The sequence below is a fragment of the Bufo bufo genome, chromosome 3 (assembly GCF_905171765.1).
Source record: "Bufo bufo chromosome 3, aBufBuf1.1, whole genome shotgun sequence".
In the NCBI taxonomy this organism is placed as follows: Eukaryota; Metazoa; Chordata; class Amphibia; order Anura; family Bufonidae; genus Bufo; species Bufo bufo.
Genome location: NC_053391.1, coordinates 424,470,319 through 424,496,213, shown reverse-complemented (window position 1 = coordinate 424,496,213; position 25,895 = coordinate 424,470,319). Strand labels below are relative to the sequence as shown.

Below are 25,895 nucleotides of genomic sequence, written 5' to 3'. Positions count from 1 at the left end.
CCAGTCTTGACGTTTCACCTTGTGTGTCTTGTTCAGTGGTGGTCGTCTTTCAGCCTTTCTTACATTGGCCATGTCTCTGAGTATTGCACACCTTGTGCTTTTGGGCACTCCAGTGATGTTGCAGCTCTGAAATATGGCCAAACTGGTGGCAAGTGGCATCTTAGCAGCTGCACGCTTGACTTTTCTCAGTTCATGGGCAGTTATTTTGCGCCTTGGTTTTTCCACACGCTTCTTGCGACCCTGTTGACTATTTTGAATGAAACGCTTAATTGTTCGATGATCACGCTTCAGAAGCTTTGCAATTTTAAGAGTGCTGCATCTCTCTGCAAGATATCTCACTATTTTTGACTTTTCTGAGCCTGTCAAGTCCTTCTTTTGACCCATTTTGCCAAAGGAAAGGAAGTTGCCTAATAATTATGCACACCTAATATAGGGTGTTGATGTCATTAGACCACACCCCTTCTCATTACAGAGATGCACATCACCTAATATGCTTAATTGGTAGTAGGCTTTCGAGCCTATACAGCTTGGAGTAAGACAACATGCATAAAGAGGATGATGTGGTCAAAATACTCATTTGCCTAATAATTCTGCACGCAGTGTACTTTCGCATGACCTCTCTTTCAGGTTGGGAAAGATTGTAAAGGCGAGACTTTGGCAACTTAGCTCCTGGGATGAGATTAACAAGACAATCATAGTCACGATGAGGGGGCAATTCCTGAGTCCCCCCCCTCCGAAAAGACATCCGAAAAGTCTGAGAGATATTGAGGTAGAACCGCAGTGGACACCCCAGAGATAGATGTGCCAAGACAATTCTCCGAACAAAACTCTCCCCAACCAATAATTTGTCTTGCCTGCCAATCAATGATTGGATTATGTTTTGTCAACCACGGTAAACCTAGGACTATAGGAGCAGGCAAATTCCTCATGACAAAACAAGTAATAAACTCTACATGTGAATCACCCACCCTCAACTGAATACCATGTGCAATATGAGTGAGACTCCTTTGAGAAAGAGGTGAAGAATCTATTGCAAACACCGGAATCTCCCTTTCTAAAGTGCACGTACTTAGACCCAGATTTTGAAGGAAAAGAAAGTCAATAAGGTTTAGCCCAGCACCACAGTCAATGAATGAGTCTAGCGCCACCATAGCTGGAAGGAGAAAATGAGAATTACAGGGAGCTTGCATATCTGCTTGTTCCACTACTCCATTCACACTACCAAGAGTCAGGACGTTTTTTTTTTTTCTTTCATATCATCATGCGGTTTAACAAAAACAAAATGGTCACTTTTACCACAGTAGTAACATAGTTTATGTAATCTCCTAAAGTTTCTCCTACCAGAACGAAAAGATATCTGACCCAACTGCATGGGTTCCTCCCCTACCCCAGAGCTATAAGTAATATCACCCTGGGCAGCAGGTGAGACGAAACCACACGCAGAAGGGATCCCTTGCATGGAGGGACCCTTACACCTCTCTCTGATACGTCTATCCAACCGTATAGCCAAAGACATAGCATTCTCTAGAGTATCCGGGTACTCATGAAAAGCCAGGGCATCTTTCAACCTCTCAGATAACCCCTGACAAAACTGACTACGTAACGCGGGGTCGTTCCACCCTGACTCAGTAGCCCATCTCCTAAACTCTATGCAGTAAACCTGTGCAGTATGTTCACCCTGTAATAAGTTACGCAATTTAGATTCTGCCATCGAGACCCGATGCACCCCCTGTAAATTTCTCGGGAAGAGCGACTTTAGGCTCCCCACCAATTTGACCTGCACCTGATGCCAGAACACTCTGACACCGTGTGACCGAACTATGCAGATCCGCAACCTCTAGGGATAATCCCTGCATGCGGTCAACCAGTGCATCAATTGACACCATCACAAAACTGCTGAGTAATGGCAGTCACAGTATGGCGGGTTATAATGTCACGATGGACAGGATCTCAGATATACAGACAACCAAATAAACAAGTGTCTAGGCGAGATGCTGGGGAATGGTCACCTCCTAGCATATCCCTGACTTCTGTCCCTATGCTACTAAGCCCACATTCAGACCTTGATGGTAGGAATAATGTGTCCTCGTGCCTGGACTGCAAACAACCTAGAATCCCTGAGATGGTGAAAGGGGAAAGGGGCAGAAGACACACAAACAGCCTAGACCGCAAATAACAAAAACGGAAACCAAACTTATCTGAGCTGGAACAGACAATCCTTCCTTCCTTGAATCCAAGGCCAGACTGAATTGTATAACCCGCACGGCCTTCTGGGAGTGAAGGCAATTTAAGCCAATGACCCCACCCAGAGCACCAGAAGGAAGGCGGATCCAGCATGATTCCAAAACAAAACAAAGGGTTAGACACGTGCAGCCAATCTGACAGACCTCCGCACACTGTCCGAGCAGGGCATGACAGGTGGTCCAACTCCTTTAACAATATTTCTACCATGACATTATATATTAAATAAATAAGAAGACTGGGTAAGGATGAAGTTATGCAAAACAAGAATAAGACTCCGTTCACATTAGGGTTGTGGCCAGGCCCACCATGGTAGATAATTTTCAAACAGATCCTGATTATTCTTGACAGACCGTATTGACTTATTATGGTGTCTGTCAGTTTTCCAGTATTTTAGAGAACAGGAATCGTACTGCTACCTGCACTGTTCTTACCATCAAACCTATCACAAGCCCAGGCAAAAAGCAAACAAAGCCTAACATATTTTAGATGTAACCCAAAATGTCTTTGTATATTCCATACATAGTTGTCTATAATCTTGGCCGGAAATGTATGGCATTAAACGGGTTTTCCAAGGGAAAAAAATTAAAAGGGTCTCAAAGGGTTAAAAATAAACAATAAGCCATACTCATCCTCACCGATCCCCTGCCGCTGCTATTCCAATTGTGGTCCAGTCTTCCTTTTCATTTCCTGGTTCTGGCTTGACACATCAGAAATATCAGGAAGGCAGTGACCTACATCTGCCAGTGGTTGACCGAAGAGGCCAGTTTCTAAAAAAATAAAAATTCATTCAATATACTGTATAATGTAAAGGATATGTGATATAAATAAATTATGGGAATAAGATATGCAAATGAGCTCTTAACAAGCTCTGCCTCCAATGCCACCAAATGTAAGGCAGCTATCCTAAATGTCAGTGTTCGTCCCTTTAAATAGGTCCTGAGACATGACTCGGATATTAAATAAGCTAGCACTGCATCTGCAAACAGCTGTTTCGCGGTGAACAGCTGTCTGCAGATGAGGTGCTGGCTTATTTAATATCCGAGTCATGTCTCAGGACCTATTGAAAGGGTGGACACTGACTTCTAGGATAGCTACCTTACATCTGGTGGCATTAGAGGCAGAGCTTGTTAAGTGTTCATTTGCATACATTTCTTCCCAGAATTCCAGAGGAGCATTGTCTGGCCTATAAGACTCCTCACGCCAATTAAGGTGCTCTCTCCCCAAGTAGAGATAGTGCCCCCCAAATAATTTAAATCCTAAAACCAAGTATGGGTTAAGCTTCAGATCTCATTTTCAAGGTTAAAGGGAATGTGTGCTAAAATCCTACAGTTTTCATACCAGCTACTAAGCCTAATATGTGAAGACTTCCTGTTCTGTACAGATGATTTTTTCAGCAGTCATGCCATTATCACAGGTGGGATTACAATTACCGATAATAATTTGACATTAATAACACAGCATCCTCCTCCCTCCTGCTGAGAGACCAGAATGAGTCCCCTTCTGTCCATTGTGTCTATGGTCATGGTGGCTTCTGTAAAGCATATCTCTAAATGCTCAGGTAATGCTCATGGCAGCCCCTATAATCATGTTGAGGGGAAAAAAAATCTGCAATCAGAAAGAAAAAAGATATTAGAAAAAAAGTAATGTGTCCCTATCTGGTTTTATCTGGCAGAAGGTGACACCTTCCCTTAAAGGTCTTTATTTTCTACAGAACATAGTAGTTTGGTTTGCTGTGCATAAAACTGTACACGATACAAACAACTGAACATGATGATTGTAATGTATGTACTATGTATTCATGTATGCTGGTTATCTTTTCAGATAATATATTATTGCATGTCATGTTAGCTGAAGCACACAAAATGGTTTTTAAAATTGTTAAAGGAAATCTGCCACCAGGAAATACACCAATGATCCAGGCAGTTGTAGGGCTAGCTCAGCCGAGTATAATGATAGCTTTCACTTTGTGATCTGTTGCTTCAGTACTTTGAATCCACATGCAAATGAGCATTTAAGTGCACCTAGAGTGCACCCAAGCCAAGCTCCTCCTGCTTCCTCTGCTAGTTCCTCCCTCTCCTTCTTCCTTGATTGAGAGGGTCAGACAAGATCACGATGCAGGAACCTGGCCCTGTCAATCAGGAAGGAGAAGGGGCTGATAAAAATTAGAACCAAGGATGCACACAGTGACTTGGGCCCACCCTTGGTGCACTTAACGGCTCATTTGCACATGGATTACAAGTAAGTTTTCTCCAACGGATCGTTAAGTGAAAGCATCATTCCATTCAGCAGAGCTAGCCATGCAAGGCATTTTGCCTGGTTGATCATTGAATTTCATGGTAACAGGCTACCTTTAAACAAACAAACCACAATAGTTTATTCCAAAAATACGGATGTAAAAAGTTAGAAGTGCAATCACTGAACTGTAACAAGACATCAGGTTTCACGTTCTGCATGTTGTGGTAATTTTTACCCGTGAAGTAGAGTCATTCATGCAGTTTATATTGGCAGTGCTTACCTGATTTTGCTTTATTCCTGAAGAACATTATTAGAAAAGTCTGCCGGAGCGCTCCAGAGCCAGAAGCGGAGTTTAATGATATACAGTTGTGTCCTCTGAAACCATTCCTCAGTTTTAGTAGAGGCTTTACTAAGATTTAAAGAGCAGACATAATGTCTTCTCCAGATCAGACATATATCATATCATAAGGCCATGTATACACTTCTGCAACTTCTACAATTCTTATCTGACTTTACACAAAGTCCTGTTAACACCCTGTGCTGTTATAATCCAAGTTGCTGCATATATTTCATAATGATGCTAACCTATAAAAAAAACTATATAACCTGCACAATATACAGTATGTCATGTATATATATATATATATATATATATATATATATATATGTGTGTGTGTGTGTAAAGGTTTTTTTCCTACATAAAGATAAAGATAATTTAAACAAGGTGACGTAGATCAACTACACATTAATTAAGGACCCATGCACATGATCTGAGGTACAGAACCATATTAGGACCCCCATTGGGCTTATTGTACCTCAGAATATCTCCAATTTCATACAGGAGCATACAGTGACTATTCTGCCAGATTCCGTAAAAATCTGCTATGGAAAAATATCCCCAATATGGTGCCCTATGGAGAAACATACAGCACTCCCAAGGATCCATAGTACAATTTCAAGTCAGGACTCTGGCTGAGCCACTCTAGAACATTCACAGGGTTGTCCCTATGCCACTCCTGTGTTGTCTTGGCTGTGTGCTTAGGGTCATTGTCTTATTGGAAAGTCCAGAGCATTCTAGATCAGGTTTTCATTAAGAACATCCCTCTGTCTCACCTGCTGACCCCCCGCCCCGGCATGGTGATGCCACCACCACCATGTTTTACTATAGGGATGGTATTGGGCAGGTGATGAGCAGTGTCTGTTTTTCTCAATAAATTATGTTTAGAATTGAAGCTAAAAAGTTCCATTTTGGTTTCATCAGATCAGAGAATCTTGTTTCTCACAGTCTGAGAGTCCTGTAGGTGCTTTTTTGTAAACGTCAAGTAGGCTTTCATGTGTCTTTTACTGAGGAGTGGCTTCTTTCTGGCCACTGTGCCATAAAGCCCAGATTGGTCCAATGCTGCAGTGAAGGCTGACCTTCTGGAAGTTTCTACCATTTGCACACAGGGTCTTTGGAGCTCAGCCAGAGTTACCTTTGGGTTCTTGGTCACATCTGTTAAAAAAAGCCATTCTCCCCATACTTTGTCTGGGGCGGCCAGCTCTAGGGAAAGTCCTGGCTGGTCCAAACATCTTCCATTTAAAGGAGTTTTCTGGGATTTTGATACTGATCACCTATCCTCAGGATAAGCATCTGATCGGTGGGTGTCCGACACACGGACTGTTTGAGAAGGCACCAGCACTTATGTGAGTGCCACGGCCTTCTCTGTGCTTACCAAGCACAGCGCCATACATTGTATAACGGCGGCCACTGTATTATGGAGGCCACAGTGCTGTTGGAAACTTTTAGTGTAGCAGACATTTTTTTTTGTCCCCTCCTCCAGATCTGTGCCTCCACACAATCCTGTCTCTGAGCTCTACAGATAGTTCTTTCCTCTGCATGGCTTGGGTTTTACACCGATTTGTAGTCAGCTGTGAGATCCTATATAGACAGTGGTATGTCTTTCCAAATCATGTCCAATCAACTGAATATACCACAAATGGACTCCATGCAAGGTGTAGAAACATCTCAAAGATGATCAAGAGAATTAGGAGCCCCCACAGAGTTAAATTTCAAGTGCGATAGCAAAGAATCTGAATACTTATGTCAATACAATAGTTTAGTTTTTTTCATTCCAATAAATTAGCAATTAACAATTGCTGACATTCTGTTTTCACTTTGTCATTGTAATGAATCTCCTGGCACCCCGACTGGGTACCTCCGTTGATAGAAGCTCCTAGTGCTTCCCGAGGACTCCAAGCACTCCGCTCGACACCGTAACCACCACAGGAACTAGGAACAGCTCTTACAAGAGCTAGGGGATATAGCCAGGGGAGTATACAGCGTATAGCAATCCCCACACGCATGAGACGAGGCTCTATGTTGAAGGCCAAAACAGGAACTCACTTTATTAACCACACAAGCATTGCCTTTTATACACATTTTCCAACAAGGTTACCACCCCCGTGGACCTGGTTGAGAACTGAGGACATAACATAGCAGCCAATCATTTACAGTTTTACAGTTTAAACACAAAAACTATACATTCAACAAACACAATGGCATTGCCTGTGACGCAATCAATAACAGAATAGGCATTGTCTGTGACGCAATTAACAACACAATGGCATTGCCTGTGACATATTTAACAAACACAATGGACTCTGCCTGTGATATATTTAACAAACACAATGGACGTAATTACTCACAGACATAAAATACATATTTACATATCCCCATAAAAGTCACATCCCCTGAAAGGTTGTTCACCCAGATCGAGGCTATCTAAAAATCACCCAGATTGGTTCAGGGGTTCAGGAATTTTCTGGAAGTCTTATTTTTGCCCCACTGTGCACATGGTCCCATGCCCCAAATAGTTCCAAGGGGCAGAAACAGTGCCTTTGAAATCCAATATGCCCAAATAGTATACCAGGGGCCATAGTCACAGGGCAAGAGGCTGGCAAGCAGGCCTCTCCAACTCCCAGTGACGAAGGTGCTTTCGTCACAGTCATAATGCGGTATTGAGTGCAGATTGATGGGAGGAAACTTTATGTTGCGGCATAAGGCCACAATATAACAAAATGTGAAAAAGGAAAAAAGGTCTGAAGACTTTCCCAATGCATTGTATGTGTAAGCAATGCTTGCAGTGGAGAATATCTCTGTAATGCTGCATGTAATGACACAATTTTTCACTACAGACAACTCCTTTAATATAGGATGACATGGTGGCTGTGCAGATGTAATACATGGATGACTTGAGTCCACCTTAAGTCCGCAGGAGAGATAGATGTTGCTTGGCAGTGGATCTCAGCTCTGGCTCATAGAGGGTGTTACAGAATGAAGGGGATTTTAATTATAGCATGATAAAATTACAGCCAAACTGTTATAAGGAATGCATGTAAATACATTTATATATAATTGTGTAGTAAAGCATTTATACCACATGCTCCCCTAGGAGTGGACTTTTAGAGAGCATCTGTCAGCAGGGTCAATCTTCTGGAACCAGACATCTTGGCTTGTAAGTTTGATCCTGCACTACCCCCCTCCCCATTACTGACACGGCCAGGCAATAGTGGCATCCTCTCGTACAGTTTCCTATTTGCACATGCTGTGCACGCCCGATGGTAGACTGGTGGAATACCGCTGCAATACTGCAAGTGATGTGATGATGTTCTTTAAATAGATTTGGGTTTAAACGACAAACGTTCACTTCTTATATAAAAGCTCCTGCATAGATATGTCAGAAACGTTCTTTTCTTCTATTGAATGTATCACACTTTCTGTATCACTGAGGGAAGTAAGACCAAGACAATGTCAGAGCTTAAGTTTTGTGCTATTAATCTTCTTTCCTAGACTCCAGGACCTGTGCGATGGCAAACTGCCAATACGGCTGCGAGGAAGTCCAGGGAGAAGTGCGGTGCTTATGTCCCTCAAGTGGACTGCAGCTGGGGCCAGATGGAAAGAACTGTATAGGTGTGTGAGTGTACATTTTTCTAAATTCCCTTAATATCAAACAACCAGGACACAGTCAGATGTAGAAATCATATTTCGAACATACAAGGAAATAATTCCTGAATCCTGTATTGTTTGATGGACCTGTTCTCTATAAATTATACAATGGAGGTGCTACACGTGAATAGCTATTACTGACGCTTCAGAAGGAAACACAATATAATTGCATACATCAAAGGTTTATGGAACAGACAATATACCCAGCTGTGTATTTCGCTTGGGTTGCACATCTTTACCAACATAAATCTACCCAGAAAACCACCCTTATGTCTACCCGAGCACAGATTTCTAATCCCCTTGCCACCGATGAGATACTCATCATGTCACTAACCTCGGAGACAGGATTTCCTATTCTATTACCTTCTTTTAAGCCACCCTGTTCCTAGTAGATAGCAGATATGGTGGTATGGGGTATGAGCATGGTGGGGGGGACTAAAGGGATTTAAGAATAAAACTTATTTTGGTTGAGATGCGCCACATAGAAAACCAAGTGTTCTCAATAAGTTACAGTACGTAATAGCCAGATTTCAATTTGCAGGAAGAAAATAAGGCAAAAGTAGTAAATTTTAGGGAAGACACTTCGAACTGGTACCCAAGTCTGTACCCTCTTTGATGTGAATATTTTCTATGTGCAAAAATGAAACCCATTCAAATTCTTACTTTCTAGATATTGATGAATGTGCCACTGGGAAAGCACTCTGCCCTTTTAACCGGAGATGTGTGAATACATTTGGAAGCTATTACTGCAAGTGCCAGCAGGGCTTTGAATTAAAATACGTGAATGGCAGATACGACTGCGTAGGTAAGAGCACTCATTTCTGATAGGATGACTGCATGGTTGTAATTTACTCTCTTAGCCAAGAATAATTAGAATAATGAAGAAGGAGGATACAGGAAGACTATAGTCAGTGCTTTATCTATGCCAACACCACAGATGGTAGGAAAACCAGCCGGTCAGGTTGTAATTTGTCATTTTTCTGGTGTTGATTAGAAAATGAAATAAAATAAGATTCATGGAATTCAGATTCATCACGGCAGCCATGACGCTGTTTCTGGCTCATGGCTTTATGGATCCAAATATTGACTAATAGGTTATACGGAGAATTATAATTATGGTTACAGTGTTACGCCTCTACTTGGGTTCCAGTTACATGACCAGGACAGATTTCCTGGAACTCCTACTGAAAGATTCCAAGCCATGATCTTAATGGGGTTGTGCAGCCATTAAACGTTATTTCATCATTTAATGACTGGGAATGAAAAGGCCCTAATGACTGGACACGTTTTTGTGATTTATAAACTGCTCTACCTTTTTTATTTTTTATTTGTTGGACTGTCAAAATAATTTTTGCAGTGTTTAGTTTTTTACATGATGTAACGAACTCCCAGCAGACGCTCAATGTTCTCAATTTATATGCTCCTTTATTTCCACATGTATACATCAATAGAGAGGATGGGTTTCGGCCCGTCCAGCCTTCATCAACTTATGTTAGTTGATGAAGGCTGGACCGGCCAAAACGTGTCCTCTCTATTGATGTATACCTGTGGAAATAAAGGAGCTGGGAGTTTGTTACATTGTGTTTGCTTGAGATCTCCCCTTCCCGCTGTGGCGCATATGGTCGGGTGCTGACCATATTTCTTCATATTCTTGTTTTTTACAGGAGACAGATATTTTTATTAACATTTTTACAGAATGTTTTTTCTTTTTTTTGGTTTTATTTTGGGAACACTGCAAAAAATTTGACCAAAAAAACTTTTTCTTTGCAAACTATAGCTTTTCATTTTATGAATGCAAACTGACACCAAAAAAATTATTAAAATGGGTTTCCTATTTAGTGTCAGTCATTTTTATAAATAATAGGCAGTTTTGCATGAACAGGGCGACTATGCCAACGGTTTTAGTTAGCGAGTGCATTTAAAAAAAATATATAAATTGTTTGTATTACATTTTTGGCTTATTTTTTCCCTTATTGTTGGCACATAATATGTCCCTCAGTGATCAAATACCTCCGGGGACACTGACTTTTTTTTTTATTTTGCATCCAAAGGAGCCCCCATTCCGAGGGAAAAGAGCCTTCTGTAAGGGCTTTGTACAAGGTAGAGCTGATCAGGGTCCTCACTGCCCCCAAGACACCCTGCAATCACATAATGGCCAGATCTAATAGAGGAATCAGCATAGCCGCCTCATCTATTCACTGCATAGCGCTCATTGAGAGCTATGCACCAAGCAGAGAAGGCAGAACCAGTAATAAACAGCTTCTGTCTTCTGCTCCCTTCTGCCTTCTCCGGCTAGATTGCAGGCGCAGGAGCTTTAATCCAGAGCTGTACATGTACGGCACTCTGGATTAAAGCCCAGTAACAAGCGTTGTACATGCTTGGTCGTTAAGGAGTTAATATAGTTCAGCATGAAAAACTGTGTAGTTTACTTTCAGTTAAAAAAAAATGCTCCAGTTGTGAGATATTCTCTTTATAATTAAGTAAAGGTGCCCCCTGGTGTTTAATCTGTATAGTAATGTGCACGTCCATTTACTGAGATGGGCACGCATAATCAGTTCCAACCTTCAGATGCCATCAGCCACACCTACTGTGTAGAATCTGTGCCAGTTAGGGTTGTTACAATACCAAAATTTGGAATCTGATGTAGAAGTATCACGATTCTCGATACCAAAACTATACTTTGCCGAGATATAAATGAGTTTCGTTTGTTGTGGTTTTCTAATCGTTTGTACACATCCGGCTGCTTGATTTTGATGGAAAACTGCCAGTTAGCCCATAAAACCATGTGCCCATTAAAAATCTGAGTAACAACCCGCTAGGTTTTGTGGGTGAAACAGCTCTTTCCTGGCAAAATCAATCAGCTGGACAACACGATACAATCAATTCAGAAATGACAATAAGCATACCTGGAGCAGTTCTTGGCTTCCCCAATGCCGCTCTATGTGGCGCAGGAGCAGTGTGCGGCTGCTAGGGTTGCCATCTTTCCCAACAAAAAATACAGGGGCTTTACACAGGGTGTTATTTTACAACATTATATTTTACATTTTTCGCATATCTATATACCAGGATATTTTATGGAAAAACAGCAAAGGTATAATGACTATCTATATATATATATATATATATATATATATATATACATATTATATAATGTATCTGTACATCAGTACAGAGTGGGCTGTGTAGTAGTAACTATTTAATAGTAGGCAGAGAATAAAATGGTAATTTTCAGAGGGTATCCCCTAACTGTTTAGCATACCCCCAAGGCTGATTCTACATATGGGGATAGATATCAGACTTCCAGAGCAGAGACTCTTAAAATACTGGCCCTTCAACGGTCAGATTGACGCTTTGTATTGGATACATTGAGCAACCGTAGTGCAAGTTACAAAACGAGAGCTGCAGCAGAAAGGACACACTTCTTGAGAATAGACACGCCACGTGAGCTAGCAGCCTGAAGAGCAATGAATGTGGACATCTCTCTGGATCCATGTGAGATACGGGGCTTGTTCTGGCTTTGTTAGGGTACTTTCATACTAGCGTCGCTGGATTCCGGCAGGCAGTATGCAAACAGATACCATTTGTAGACGGATCCGGATGCGGATCCGTCTTACAAATGTATTGCAATACAGGATTCGTCTCTCCAGGTGTCATCCGGAAAAACGGGTCCAGTATTTATCTTTTTCAAATTTTTAAATATCTGCGCATGCGCAGACCGCAAAACTGGATTCGTTTTTCCGGAACACTTAGGGCCGGATCCGGCATTAATGCATTTCAATATAAAATAATGCCGGCATTCCGGCAAGTGTTCTTGAATTTTTAACTGAGAAAATAACGCAGCATGCTGCAGTATTTTCTCCGTCCAAAAACCGTACAGTGACTGAACTGAAGACATCCTGATGCATACTGAACGGATTGCTCTACCTTCAGAATGCATGGGGATAAAACTGATCAGTTTTTTTTCCAGTATTGAGCCCCCTAGGACGGAACTCAATACCGGAAAAGAAAAACGCTAGTGTGAAAGTACCCTTAGAAAGGTATTATCATGTAATACATTTTTTACATTAATTATGGGATAACCCCTTTAAGTATAACCCTGGCCTCTCATTGGCAGATATAAATGAGTGCCTGGAGAACACTCACAAGTGCAGCCCTCACAGCGATTGCCTTAACACTCCAGGAGCCTATAAATGCAGATGTAAGCAAGGATACAAGGGGAGTGGATATGTCTGTTCAGGTAAGAATAAAAATTATTTAATAAAAGCATGTATTACAGTTTATACTCAAAGCTTATACTTCTGAAATACAGAATATACTGTATTATCCGTTCTTCCATAAAAATAAGTTATATTTGAACCCAAAAAAACAACACTACAATAATATTCCTTTAAATGGATCATCCAGAATTTTAAGTAAGGGCATGCAATGGTAAAGCATAAAAAAAATCCATTATTTACCTGTTAAAACCCATGCTGCTCCAGCGCCACCACTCTGGCGGTCCCTGACAGTCCTGGAGTGATGATCTTACATATATCCCTCTCGCTACCGCTGTGACAAATCACTGACATATGACTATTGAGGCCAGTGACTGGCCACAGCGATCCCATGAATGATGTACAGTAGATGATGTCATCACTGTAGGAATGGTGTGGACTACTGGAGTGATAGCACAAGTGGCATGGGATTTTATGGGGTAACTACAGGTTTTTTACACCTTCTAACGCCCTTAGACAAGCTTCTGAAGTCATGGACAATCCCTTTAATCCAGCATCTCATAAGCTGGCAAATCGAATAATGCAGTTTGATTCTGGTTTATCTGGCAAGACTAGAAGCAAAGTAGATATCAGACTTAGTTCTCTTCAAAGCAGTATTTCCCTGTGTGTTCACTATTATGGCAGTATTTCCCTGTGTGTTCACTATTACGGCAGTATTTCCCTGTGTGTTCACTATTACGGCAGTATTTCCCTGTGTGTTCACTATTACGGCAGTATTTCCCTGTGTGTTCACTATTACGGCAGTATTTCCCTGTGTGTTCACTATTACGGCAGTATTTCCCTGTGTGTTCACTATTACGGCAGTATTTCCCTGTGTGTTCACTATTACGGCAGTATTTCCCTGTGTGTTCACTATTACAGCAGTATTTCCCTGTGTGTTCACTATTACGGCAGTATTTCCCTGTGTTTACTATTACGGCAGTATTTCCCTGTGTGTTCACTATTACAGCAGTATTTCCCTGTGTGTTCACTATTACGGCAGTATTTCCCTGTGTGTTCACTATTACGGCAGTATTTCCCTGTGTGTTCACTATTACGGCAGTATTTCCCTGTGTGTTCACTATTACGGCAGTATTTCCCTGTGTGTTCACTATTACGGCAGTATTTCCCTGTGTGTTCACTATTACAGCAGTCTTTCCCTGTGTGCTCACTATTACAGCAGTATTTCCCTGTGTGTTCACTATTACAGCAGTATTTCCCTGTGTATTCATTATTACAGCAGTATTTCACTCTGTGTTCACTATTACAGGAGTTTTTCCCTCTGTGTTCACTATTACAGCAGTATTTCACTCTGTGTTCACTATTACAGCAGTATTTCCCTGTGTATTCACTATTACAACAGTATTTCCCTCTGTGTTCACTATTACAGCAGTATTTCACTCTGTGTTCACTATTACAGCAGTATTTCCCTGTGTATTCACTATTACAGCAGTATTTCCCTCTGTGTTCACTATTACAGCAGTATTTCACTCTGTGTTCACTATTACAGTAGTATTTCCCTTTGTGTTCACTATTACAGCAGTATTTCACTCTGTGTTCACTATTACAGTAGTATTTCCCTTTGTGTTCACTATTACAGCAGTATTTCCCTGTGTGTTCACTATTACAGCAGTATTTCACTCTGTGTTCACTATTACAGTAGTATTTCCCTTTGTGTTCACTATTACAGCAGTATTTCACTCTGTGTTCACTATTACAGTAGTATTTCCCTTTGTGTTCACTATTACAGCAGTATTTCCCTGTGTGTTCACTATTACAGCAGGTTTTCAAACTACAATTAAAAATGAATCTTTTCTTCATAACAGTTCACATACAGCAGATTCACCGTAGACATTTTTGTGACCAAAAAATTCCTTCCTTACATCTAAATGAGGTTGTTGGATTTCTGCGAGCTTCTGTGGATAGGACAGTCAAAAAGATTTTTGCATCAAATCTGCAATCTGTGTGAATATACCCTTAAAAGGGGGTGTCCAGAATTTTGATATTGAAGAAAGAAAGTAGTCATTGCCAGAGGAGTATGACAGATGTTTATCTCCCAGAGAACAAAAGACTTGGCTTACAACTGCCCCATCTTTATGCCTCTTGACATCATGTGCATGGCCAGTTTATAGGGGTTGTCCAGCATTTTCATACTGATGGCCTATCTTTGGTATAGGCTATTAATTTTTAGATTAGTGGCAGCACTCTGCACCCTGCTGATCAGCTGGTACTAGAAGTTGGCGATAGAAATACACAGCTCCTTCCATTGTTTAGTGGACAAAGCTAGTAACTGCAGGGCTGCTCCGATTCATTTAGGTTGGAGCAATGCTGCTGTTACCAGTTCTAGTTTGTAACATAGTTTATATAAGGCTGAAAAAAAGACATCTGTCCATCCAGTTCAGCCTGTTATCCTGCAAGGTGATCCAGAGGAAGGCGAAAAACCCCTGTAAGGTAGAAACCAATTTTCCCCACTTTAGGGGGGGGGGGGAATTCCTTCCCAACTCCAATCAGGCAATCAGAATAACTCCCTGGATCAACGACCCATCTTAAGTAACTAAAACCTGTAATATTCTTACACTCCAGGCCCCTCTTGAACTCTTTTAGTAAACTCACCATCACCACCTCCTCAGGCAGAGAGTTCCATAGTCTCACTGCTCTTACTGTAAAGAATCCTCTTCTATGTTTGTGTACAAACCTTCTTTACTCCAGACGCAGAGGATGTCCCGTTGTCACAGTCACAGTCCTGGGGATAAATAGATGATGGGATAGATCTCTGTACTGACCCCTGATATATTTATACATAGTTATTAGATCTTCCCTCAGTCGTCTTTTTTCTAATGTGAATAACCCTAATTTTGATAATCTTTCTGGGTACTGTAGTCCACACATTCCAGTTTTTACTTTAGTTGCCCTCCTCTGAACCCTCTCCAGCTTTGCTATGTCTGCCTTGTTCACAGGTAATAAGTAAGTTGTGGCACACAGAATGTTTACTTGTGATTTTGGTAATTTATTTCTGCGATATTATACAAAAATCATGATCCAGTTACATTGGAAGCTCAGTTAGACAACCACTTTGGATAATGATGATGACAGGACGTTTCGGTCCAAGCGGACCTTCTTCAGCGGTCTTATTATCTGGTTTATGTGGTTAAATAGCCATGGGCTGGATCACAGTAGCCTTGTTCACAGGCTAACCCATTATCTTATTGGCCTTGGCAGCGGCTGCCCGACGCTGGTTTCTACAGCTTAGTTTGCTGTTCACTAAAATTCCTAAGTCCTTTTCCATGTCAGTATTACCCAGTGTTTTACCATTTAGTATGTACTGGTGACTTGCATTATTCCTTCCCATGTGCATAACCTTACATTTGTCATCTGTTAAACCTCATCTGCCACGTCTCTGCCCAAGCCTTCAATATATCCAGATCTATCTGTAGCAAGCCTTCTACAAGATCATTAATAAATATATTAGAGAATAGGGCCCAATACTGACCCCTGTGGTACCCCACTAGTGACAGTGACCCAATCTGAGTGTGTACCAATAATAACCACCGTCTGTTTTCTATCACTGAGCCAGTTACTTACCCACATACAGACATTTTTCCCCAGTTCAAGCATTCTCATTTTATATACTAACCTTTTATGTGGGACAGTGTCCAATGCTTTGGAGAAGTCCAGATATATGACATCCATTTAATCACTGCAATCAAGTCTAGAACTTACCTCCTTATAGAAACCGATTAAATTAGTTTGACATGACCTATCCCTAATGAAGCCATGCTGATATGGCGTTATTTGCTTATTTTCTTTGAGGTACTCCAAAATAGCATCTCTTAGAAAACTTTCAAATAGTTTACCCAGAACAGATGTTAAACTTACCGTCCTATAGTTTCTGGGCTCTGTTTTTGGACCCTTTTTGAATATTGGCACCACATTTGCTATGCGCCAATCTTGTGTAACACTCCCTGTCAGTATAGAGTCCTTAAATATCAGAAATAAGGGTCTAGCTATGACATTACTTAATTCTCTTAGGATATGGGGGTGTATGCCATCTGGTTCCGGCGATTTGTCTATTTTAATCTTTTTAAGACGCCGCTGTACTTCTTTCTGGGTCAGACGGGGCACTTTTAATGGGGAATTTACTTTTACATTAGTTTTACTCTCTTTGGCAATTAATCTCTCGGTCTCTAGTTTGGCTGTTTTCATTTATATTTTACATATTCAATTTTTTTCCTTATAGTTTTTCAATGCTTCCTCGCTACCCTCCTGTTTTAGTGATTTAAATGCTTTCTTTTTATCATTTATTGCTTTCTTTACATATCTATTTATCCAAATTGTTTTTTTCTTGTTCCTTAACTTTTTATTCCAATAAGATACAGTATGTACCTCTCACAATTAGATTTTAGAATGCTTTTAAAAATATCCCATTTAGTGGCTGTATTTTTATTTTTGAGGACTTTGTCCCAGTTAGTTAGACCTATGGCCTCTATTAGTTCGCAAAATTTTTCTTTTTTGAAGTTTGGTATTTTTATTCCTCCCTGAACAAACACTCTTTTAAATGACAACTGGAAGGTTATTACTTTATGGTCACTATTTCCCAGGTGTCCCCCAACCTGCACATCTGTTGTTTTGTCAGGTCTATTGGTTAATACTAAGTCCAGTGTGATGCCCTTCTAGTCGGGTCCTGAACCAGTTGTCTTTGGTTATTGCCAAGAACCTGTTTCCTTTATTAGATGTACAGGTTTCAGTTTCCCAGTCTATCCCCCATAATAAATTGCCACCTCGTCTATTTCATTTAGAAGTAGATTATCTGTGGACTCTTTTCTATGGTATATTAGGTGGCTTATAATAAACTTGTTTTGTATAAAATAGTTTTTTCCTCCATGTATTTCTACCCACAGTGACTCCACATGTTCATGTCCCTCACTTATATCTTCCTGGAGTGTGGGCTTTAGACAGGACTTTACATAAAGGCAGACCCCTCTCTGGTTTTGACGATCCTTTCTAAACAGACTGTAACCCTGTATGTTAACTGCCCAGTCATAGCCATCATCCAGCCATGTCTCAGTTATTCCGACTATGTCATAGTCCTCCTCACTAATTCCAGTTCACCAGTTTTATTAGTCAGGCTTCTGGCATTAGTATACATACAATTTAGAGGTTTATGTGTATTTTTTTACCCTATACTTTTCCTTATGAACTGTTCTAGTCCCTCCTTCCATTCCTCCCCCAGTCCCCGGTCTCTATCTGCACTATCTTCCCCTTCTATAGTGTATTTACCCTCCCCCAGTCCCTAGTTTAAACACTCCTCCAACCTTCTAGCCATCTTTCTCCCCAGCACAGCTGCCCTTTCCCCATTGAGGTGCAGCCCATCCCTACGATAGCCTGTAGATGACAGAGAAGTCAGCCCAGTTCTTCAGGAACCCAAATCCCTCCTCCCTACACCAGTTCTTGAGCCACTTGTTAACCTCCTTAATCTCCTGCCGCCTTTCTTGTGTGGCTCATGGTACAGGTGTGTGGCTTGTGGTACATGTTCTGTCCATTACACAATGCTCAGGGCTCTGTAATTCCACCACCAATTTATGGTGCCGGAGCTACAGGGTAACAGCTGATCGTCAGGGTTTCAGGATCCATACCTTTTGTTCTCAGGAGATTTCTTCTTTAGCAGTGGCTTCCTCCCCTTTTTCCTACTGAGAACACATGCTTGCTTAGTCCAGCGGGCATGTGTAAAATGGGGTCAGGGGTGAGAGCTGTTGCCCGAACAAGCAATCAGTCGACAGCGATCATATGTATATCTCTGAGGTTAATCTCCAGGGTCCGATGAGCACAGTAGAAAATCAGAGGATAATACAGTTGGCTTGGGTTCTGACATAGAATAGTAATAGTAATAGGTTGCAAAGGTTTAGCAGAATACAATACCATTTGAAGTCAATTTAACTTAAAGTGGTTATCCAGGACACCCGGGACCCCTGCCAATCAGCTGTTAGAAGAGGCCTTGAGCACTGCAGAGTCTTCCTAAGCCAGTGACATCAGTGTACATGAGTCACACGGCCTAGTTGAAGTTCAGCCCCATTCAAGTCAATGGTGCTGAGCTGCAATACCAAGCACTGCCACTATACGATGTACGGCGCTGTCCTTGGAAAGCTGCCGAGAGCCTGCGTCGCTCTCCAGAGCTCTGGTGAGTGCAGCGGCTCCCAGGAACAGCTGATGGTGGGGATGCTAGGACTTGGACCACTGCTGATGTGATAATAATGACCTATCCTGTCTGGATTTAAGAAAATAATTCTCAAATCCACAGAAAATTCTACATTTGTGTGCATCATAATAACAGAATAGTTTGGGATGCAGTTACCAGTGGACAGGGTCACAGGTGACTGGTTAGCTGTGGATTTGCAATCACAGATTTTAGTGCAGCAAATCTGCAGCATTGTACTTTATCCCTATGCTGCTTAATAAAATGCAGCAGAAAAGATGCAGTATTGCAGAATTGAAATCCACTACATGTCAATTTATACAGTGGATTTCTCTTGCGGATTTCACCCTTTCAATGTAATACATGTGCGTTTTTTTCCTCTAAATTTTCAGTCACTTGTGAACCCAGCCTTAGGGGGACTTGTACATGGTGCGGATTATGTGCATTCTTTCTGCAGGGATTTCATGCGAAAAAAACTACAGTGTAATACAGTACCAGCAAAATGTATGATGTTAGACCAGTCTCATGTACACTTTGCTTTTTTCTTAGGTGTGAAAATTGATCTGCTGTGCGGATTTAGAATTTTTTTGAAATAGTTGTTGCTTTTTTTCTGTCTGAATTTCACCCTTTTCCATAGAAGAGTGAGATCTGCAGCAAAACCACATCAAATCTGTATCAAATACCGCCGAAAAAAGCCCACCAAAACCGCAATAAAATCTGTGCTGTGTGCAGCCACCCTTAGATTGACCCATCTACTCTAGTCCGACACCATTACCTTCCATTAAAAAATATAATTTCATGGTAAAATATAGAACAGTAACCAGATTAATTGTTTTGCACGACAGGTAATGGTAGATGGTTACATTTTATGTACTCTGATATTTTGTAAGTAAACACGTTCATGCATTCCTCTTAGGGAATTGTAACTGGACATTCACTGGCGGTCACCCATATCTCATTTTTTACCTTTTGCTGAAAGACCCTTAGACTACAAAAATAAACAAACATTCTTAAAAGTATGAGGTCAGCATTGTATTATGTACTATATAACGGTACAAGGTCTACAGAGGATACATGAAACAACTAATGGCCCCTATGAGGACTATGTTATAACTCCACTTTAAAGCAGATAATGGTGAAAGCTTCTCAGGAAATGTAACATTTTTCTGCCCTTATCCTGACAATTGAAAGCTTTTAGAGCCCTTATGGCCCCTCTGTACATTGTAGGAATCATTTGTTTTATGTGACACAGGCTTCTACCTCTGGGCACTTATGTAAAAAGTGTTCTGATGAGTGACTGTTCACTAAACAAATAAGGACCAAAGGCATATTAAGAAAGTTACTACATGTATGTGCACTTTTGCCTAGAAGACATGAGTGGCTGTGCACTAGATGTGCATCCTGGGCAGTGACAGTGCAGCGTACTCAAGTTGTGTTTAATAGTGTTTCTGGGTGTAGTAGTGCAATAGACACTAACCTGAGACGGCTGACTCTCTGCATAGGCAGGTGATGGTAGGAAAATGTTCGTGACGCCAGTGCCAATTAAACGGTGGCACGCCGTTTGCTGATAGCAGGAATAAATGAGGAACACCGTGATGTTAAAACAGAACTCCAACTTTAGTAATTTTCATAGAGACATTAACGGAAGCACAGTTCCTTTGCATACAGTTTATTTCTCAATATGGTCGATGCAGGCAATACAGATTAAGCAAGGTGACTTCAGAGTGTGACACACAGGACTTGCAGTACAGGAGCTTGCACTCTATTTCTGACTGATCCTGGGACATAGAAAATCTTCTCCAAGGCCCAATACCTTAACTCTGGCTTATATCCTTGGTTTTAGCTTTATAAAGTACCTCCTCTGTTATCTTGAGTACCTCTTGCTTCTCTGCGCTTTGCATCTGTCTCCCTCTCAGCTTCCTCAGGCTCTAGAAACTTCTGAGCTCTAAACTAGACTGACTTTTGCTTCCCTGTCTGGGCCTTATATAAACTAGGGCTCTCTAGCTCCCTCTAGTGACTAGAAGCTGGAATGACACCCCTAGCAGGCCTGTACATGCAAGTGTCACAGTAACAGGGAAATACATAACATTACATTACATGACAATTTATAAAGATGACATATACCAACTTCCCCATAAATAAGGGGGGACGACAGCACAACAAGTGACCCTTTTGTAGTGACGGGCATTACAGTCCCCGTACACTACAACAGTGCCAGGTGTTTGTGGAACCATTGGTGTCACAGTGATCCTAAGGTGGCCAGCAGGATGGCTCAGTGATTGGAATAGATGTACAATGCTGTAGAATATGTAGGCACTATATAAGTCAAAGGGGTTTTTCGAGATTTTTATACTGATAACCTGTCCTCAGGACAGGTCATCAGTATCTGATCGGTGGGGTTCTGACATCCACGACCCCGCTGATCAGATGTTTGAGAAGGCATCGGCACTCAAAACAGCTGATTGGCGAGGGGACCCCTAACGATCACATAGTGATGACCTATCCAGAGGATAGGTATCAGTATAAAAAAAATCTCTGGTTCCCATTCCTTCCCTTCACTCATATCTCCTCCCATTGATTGTTTAAAGGGAATCTGTCCTCTCCGGTAAGCCGTATAAAATGCCATAATACATGTACAGCATACCTGCTGCAGACTGGCGATCAGTAATTTGTATGTTGAGCTGAACTGTCTGCATAGTTATCCTGTCCGAAAGATGGCCGCTAATGGACGGTCATGTGACCAGACACATCACTCAGCTGCCTCCATTCAGACACGCTGCACCTGAACAAAACTCCTAACAGTGCAAGGACACATGGCAAGTGCAGTGTATTAGAATGGAGGAGACATCTGCATGGAGTTTGTATGTACTCCCATTGTTTGTGTGGGTTTCCTCAGGGTACCCCGATTTCCTCCCGCACTCAAGACATACTGATAGGGACCTTAGATTGTGAGCCCCATTGGGGACAGTTGGATGCTAATATCTGTAAAGCACTGCAGAATATAGTAGCGCTATATAAGTGCATAAAATAAAGTGGAAGTGATTTGCCTGGTTACATGATCCTCCATCAGCAGCCATTTTATGGACAAGACCTCTGTGTGGACAGCACAAAATACTTGATAAACAAGGGGGCATACCTACCTGTCATAGAAAATGACACAACATGTAAAACAAAGGTTATATTAGTACTGGTCATATAATCATCTTAGGCCAGGTTCACATCAGCGTTATAGAATTCCGTTATAGATTCCGTTATAAGAGAGTTATAACAGAATATAACGGAATTCTAGGGCGGAATGCAAAATGGAAGCCTTTAGGAGTCATTCTGTTTTGCACCGTCCTAATACATGTCTATGGGGACACATAACGGTTCCGTTTGTTTCCGTTAGACATGACGGAAAAAATAGTCCTGTCAAACATCACCATAAATCCCTGCCAGACCAGAATTTCTATAAGGCCTAATATATCAATTTTGCCCTGAGTATTTCCTTTAGGCCTCTTTCACACGGGCGTCATGTTTTTGGCCAGAACAGAAGTTCGGGTTTGGGATCGGTGTTGTGTAGATTGTATTATTTTCCCTTTAACATGGTTATAAGGGAAAATAATAGCATTCTTAATACAGAATGCATAGTACAATAGGGCTGGAGGGGTTAAAAATAATTTAACTCACCTTAATCCACTTGCTGCGCGAGCAAGTGGATTAAGGTGAGTTAAATTTTTTTTTTTTTTTAACCCCTTCAGCCCTATTGTACTTAGCATTCTGTATTCAGAATGCTATTATTTTCCCTTATAACCATGTTAAAGGGAAAATAATAATGATCGGGTCTCCATCCCGATCGTCTCCTAGCAACCGTGCGTGAAAATCGCACCGCACTTGCTTGCGATTTTCACGCAGCCCCATTCACTTCTATGGGGCCTGCGTTGCGTGGAAAACGCACAAAGAGGAGCATGCTGCGATTTTCACACAAAGCACAAGTGATGCATGAAAATCACTGCTCATCTGCACAGCCCCATAGAAATGAATGGGTCCGGATTCAATGCGGGTGCAATGCGTTCACCTCACGCATTGCACCCGCGTGGAAATCTCGCCTGTATGAAAGGGGCCTTATAGTTGTGAAAATATATGTTCTTTAATGGGTTGTCCAGCTTTGGGCTTATTTTGTACCTGTTGAAAAACTCACACCTGCTAGTTACCACTCTGTTCTGGCTCCTTTCAGCAGTCTTTTGGTTCACACCCTCTAAACGTCTAGATGGTCATATGCACTGCTGCAGCTAATGACTGGCATTAGTGGTGACATTTCCCCAAGTGGCACGTGACCCAGGAGTGATGTGCTGCATGAGGTCATGCCACCACTGAAGCTAGTCATTGGCTGCAGCAGCACACATGACCATGTGTGAGTTTTACAACATACTGCAGTTTTTTTTTAGTTTTTTTTTTTTAATGAAGACCTGTCACTACAAAATGCAATGCAATCTGAAAGCATCATGTTATAGAGCAAGAGGAGCTGAGCAGATTGATATATAGTTTTGTGGGAAATATTTACATCTACATCTGCAGCCCTGTGAACAGCTATTGGTACAGGAGTAATCAGTTGTATTGCATTTTGTGGTGACACGTCCTCTTTAAATTCCCCAAACCTAGACAACCCCTTCATTTAGGTTAAAGTGACTTTAAACAAGTTTAAAGTAAATCTAAAATGTTATTGAAATTCAGTAGCCTATACCTGAGCTATATAAACTTGAATACAAATAGCCTAAGCACAAATAGTATAAATCTATGTTGTTTTTTTGGCGCTTTCCAGGACAAATTAATGTAAGGTTCCAACATTGAAAGTTCACATACAAGTTTTATTTATATCATTATTAGAAATTATTACTTTCTGTATAATACCCAAATATGCTACATTTTTGGAAGAGGCAAAGCATAAAACATCCAGAATTACAATCTGAAGTGACATACTCCCACGTTAAAAACATGCAGCTTGTGTTCATCTAAGTTTACTGAGAAATTCTTGAACTTTTCATAGTCCCTCATAGTGTATGAATCCTGTTGTCCTGAGGCTGATATGTTATATAGCAGCATTCAGCCATATCTTACAGAATAAAATAGTCTGATCCAAGGTGACAACATACTGATGAGCTTCACGTTTGTGAACTTCAACCACAATGTATTTGACCGCACCAGAAACACATAATAGCCATACATTCTATACCATCGCCTATTCCAGTGATGGCTAGCCTCCCACACTCCAGTTGTGGTGAAACTACGACTCCCAGCATGCTCCATTCATTTCTATGGAGTTCTGAGAACAGCTAAGCAAGTGTGCATCTTGGGAGTTGTAGTTTTACCACAGCTGGAGGTTAGCCATCACAGATATATTCTATATACTTATCGATGCCGCTAGTGAAATTCGGAATTTATGAGACCCATGAGAGGCACATGCAGTTTAGCTATATCTTGTATTATGTTAACAACATGGAATCGTTTTCAAGAGTTGCAACCTGAAAAAGGCTTCATTTGAGAGTACTATATCTACAAGCCTACACCAGGGTTGTGCCTGTGTTTGGACAACCTCAGAAGGTTAACACACTACCATCTATTTTCATTGGGATATCTGCACCATGAAGTGCCTTGTCTTTTTCTTAAAACTGAATAGTAACCTTATCTTTTTAAGGTGCACCTGTCCACCAAAGAAATAAGCCCCCGGTGGGTATCAAAAGGACCAGCTATACAGGTCTTCACCCCTGAACTGGGTTTGAAGGGTTTTGGAAGGACATCAGTCCTCTTGCTCAATAAGATGTTGTGGTAGTGCACCAGAAAGAGACTTCTAACTGTAATCCGTACTGATGCCAACTAAAGAAACATGGCTGACAGACATATCTCTCCTACTTCTGTTGCACAGCCAACCATCCAAGACAAAAGAAGGACTTAAGCAACTCACGATCTCCAACTTAATGCTTTAAGGGCATTGTGTAGATGCCTCTAGTTGAAATATCTGACTGAAATGTTACAGGTGCAGTTTAAGGAACTTCTTGGTTTTCTATATCTCTTGACAAAATTATCACAACATATGGTCAGGAAAACAATGAAAATTCCAGCCACAGTTCCCTCCAAAAGCTGCACCAAATAGTGTCAGTCACATTACAGGACTTTCAGTGCCAGCAACAGTTCCCACTAAGTTGTTTAGTCTCCACTCAGGTTCACACGGGAACACTTATAGTCCTTGACAAAAAATAGTCAACCAACCCAAATGACCCACTGTGCAAGCTATGAGTTTAGTAGACGAGATTGAAAGCATCCATTCCCTGGTGATTCAGTAGACGCTGTCTCCACACTCCATATTTTACAATGAAACAAATCTGGTTAAACCTATTAGTATAATGTATAAGTTTGTTTTCCCATCTTCTGACTGGAATCTCTCTTATTATTATAGAACATAGTTTATTTTCTTTGCACCAGTACAATCTGTGATCTGCCTCTTCATTGGTTCTTCTGTATAGTCTGTTGGTGCACGTCTCATGTGACCTCTCTACTGCAGGTCTTCATATATACAACAGGAAGCAGAGACTGCACTCCAAGGATTCAGTGGTGTACTTCACATCGCCATATTTTAACTGAAAAACGTAGGGCACATTTCTGGTGTGTCAATGCCCTTCTCCAGTCTGTGTAGGAGAGGCAGGTGCAGAATTGAATCCTTGAAGTGTTGTCTCTGCTTCCTATTGTATCATCTATGATGAGCATCAAAATGATATGACTTCTACTAAATGAGTTGAGGCATCCCACAGGGCGGAATTTTCTTTTCTGGGGCCCCAAACAAACTTATATCTATAAAGCCCCACTTAGCAGTGCAGCCCTGGGCACTTTGCTAATGATCTACAACTGGGAAGGGCCCCCTGGACCCCTGCGCTGTTGAACTGGCTGCCCACGTGGTATGTCTGCCCCTTTAGTCGTTTTTTCTCAGCCATCCACTAGTAGCCAGCAGATGGCC

The 25,895-nt window shown here is 41.3% G+C and overlaps 1 protein-coding gene across 1 annotated transcript in view; it reads left to right on the top strand.

Moving 5' to 3' along the window:
- The window catches only part of EGFL6 (EGF like domain multiple 6), a 144,204-nt gene that overhangs the window by 69,899 nt on the left and 48,410 nt on the right, over positions 1–25,895 (top strand). Inside the window, exons 5-7 of the mRNA XM_040421958.1 lie at positions 8,309–8,428; positions 9,135–9,269; positions 12,579–12,701. Coding sequence (XP_040277892.1) covers positions 8,309–8,428; positions 9,135–9,269; positions 12,579–12,701 — 378 coding nt within the window. The remainder of the gene's footprint in view (positions 1–8,308; positions 8,429–9,134; positions 9,270–12,578; positions 12,702–25,895) is intronic.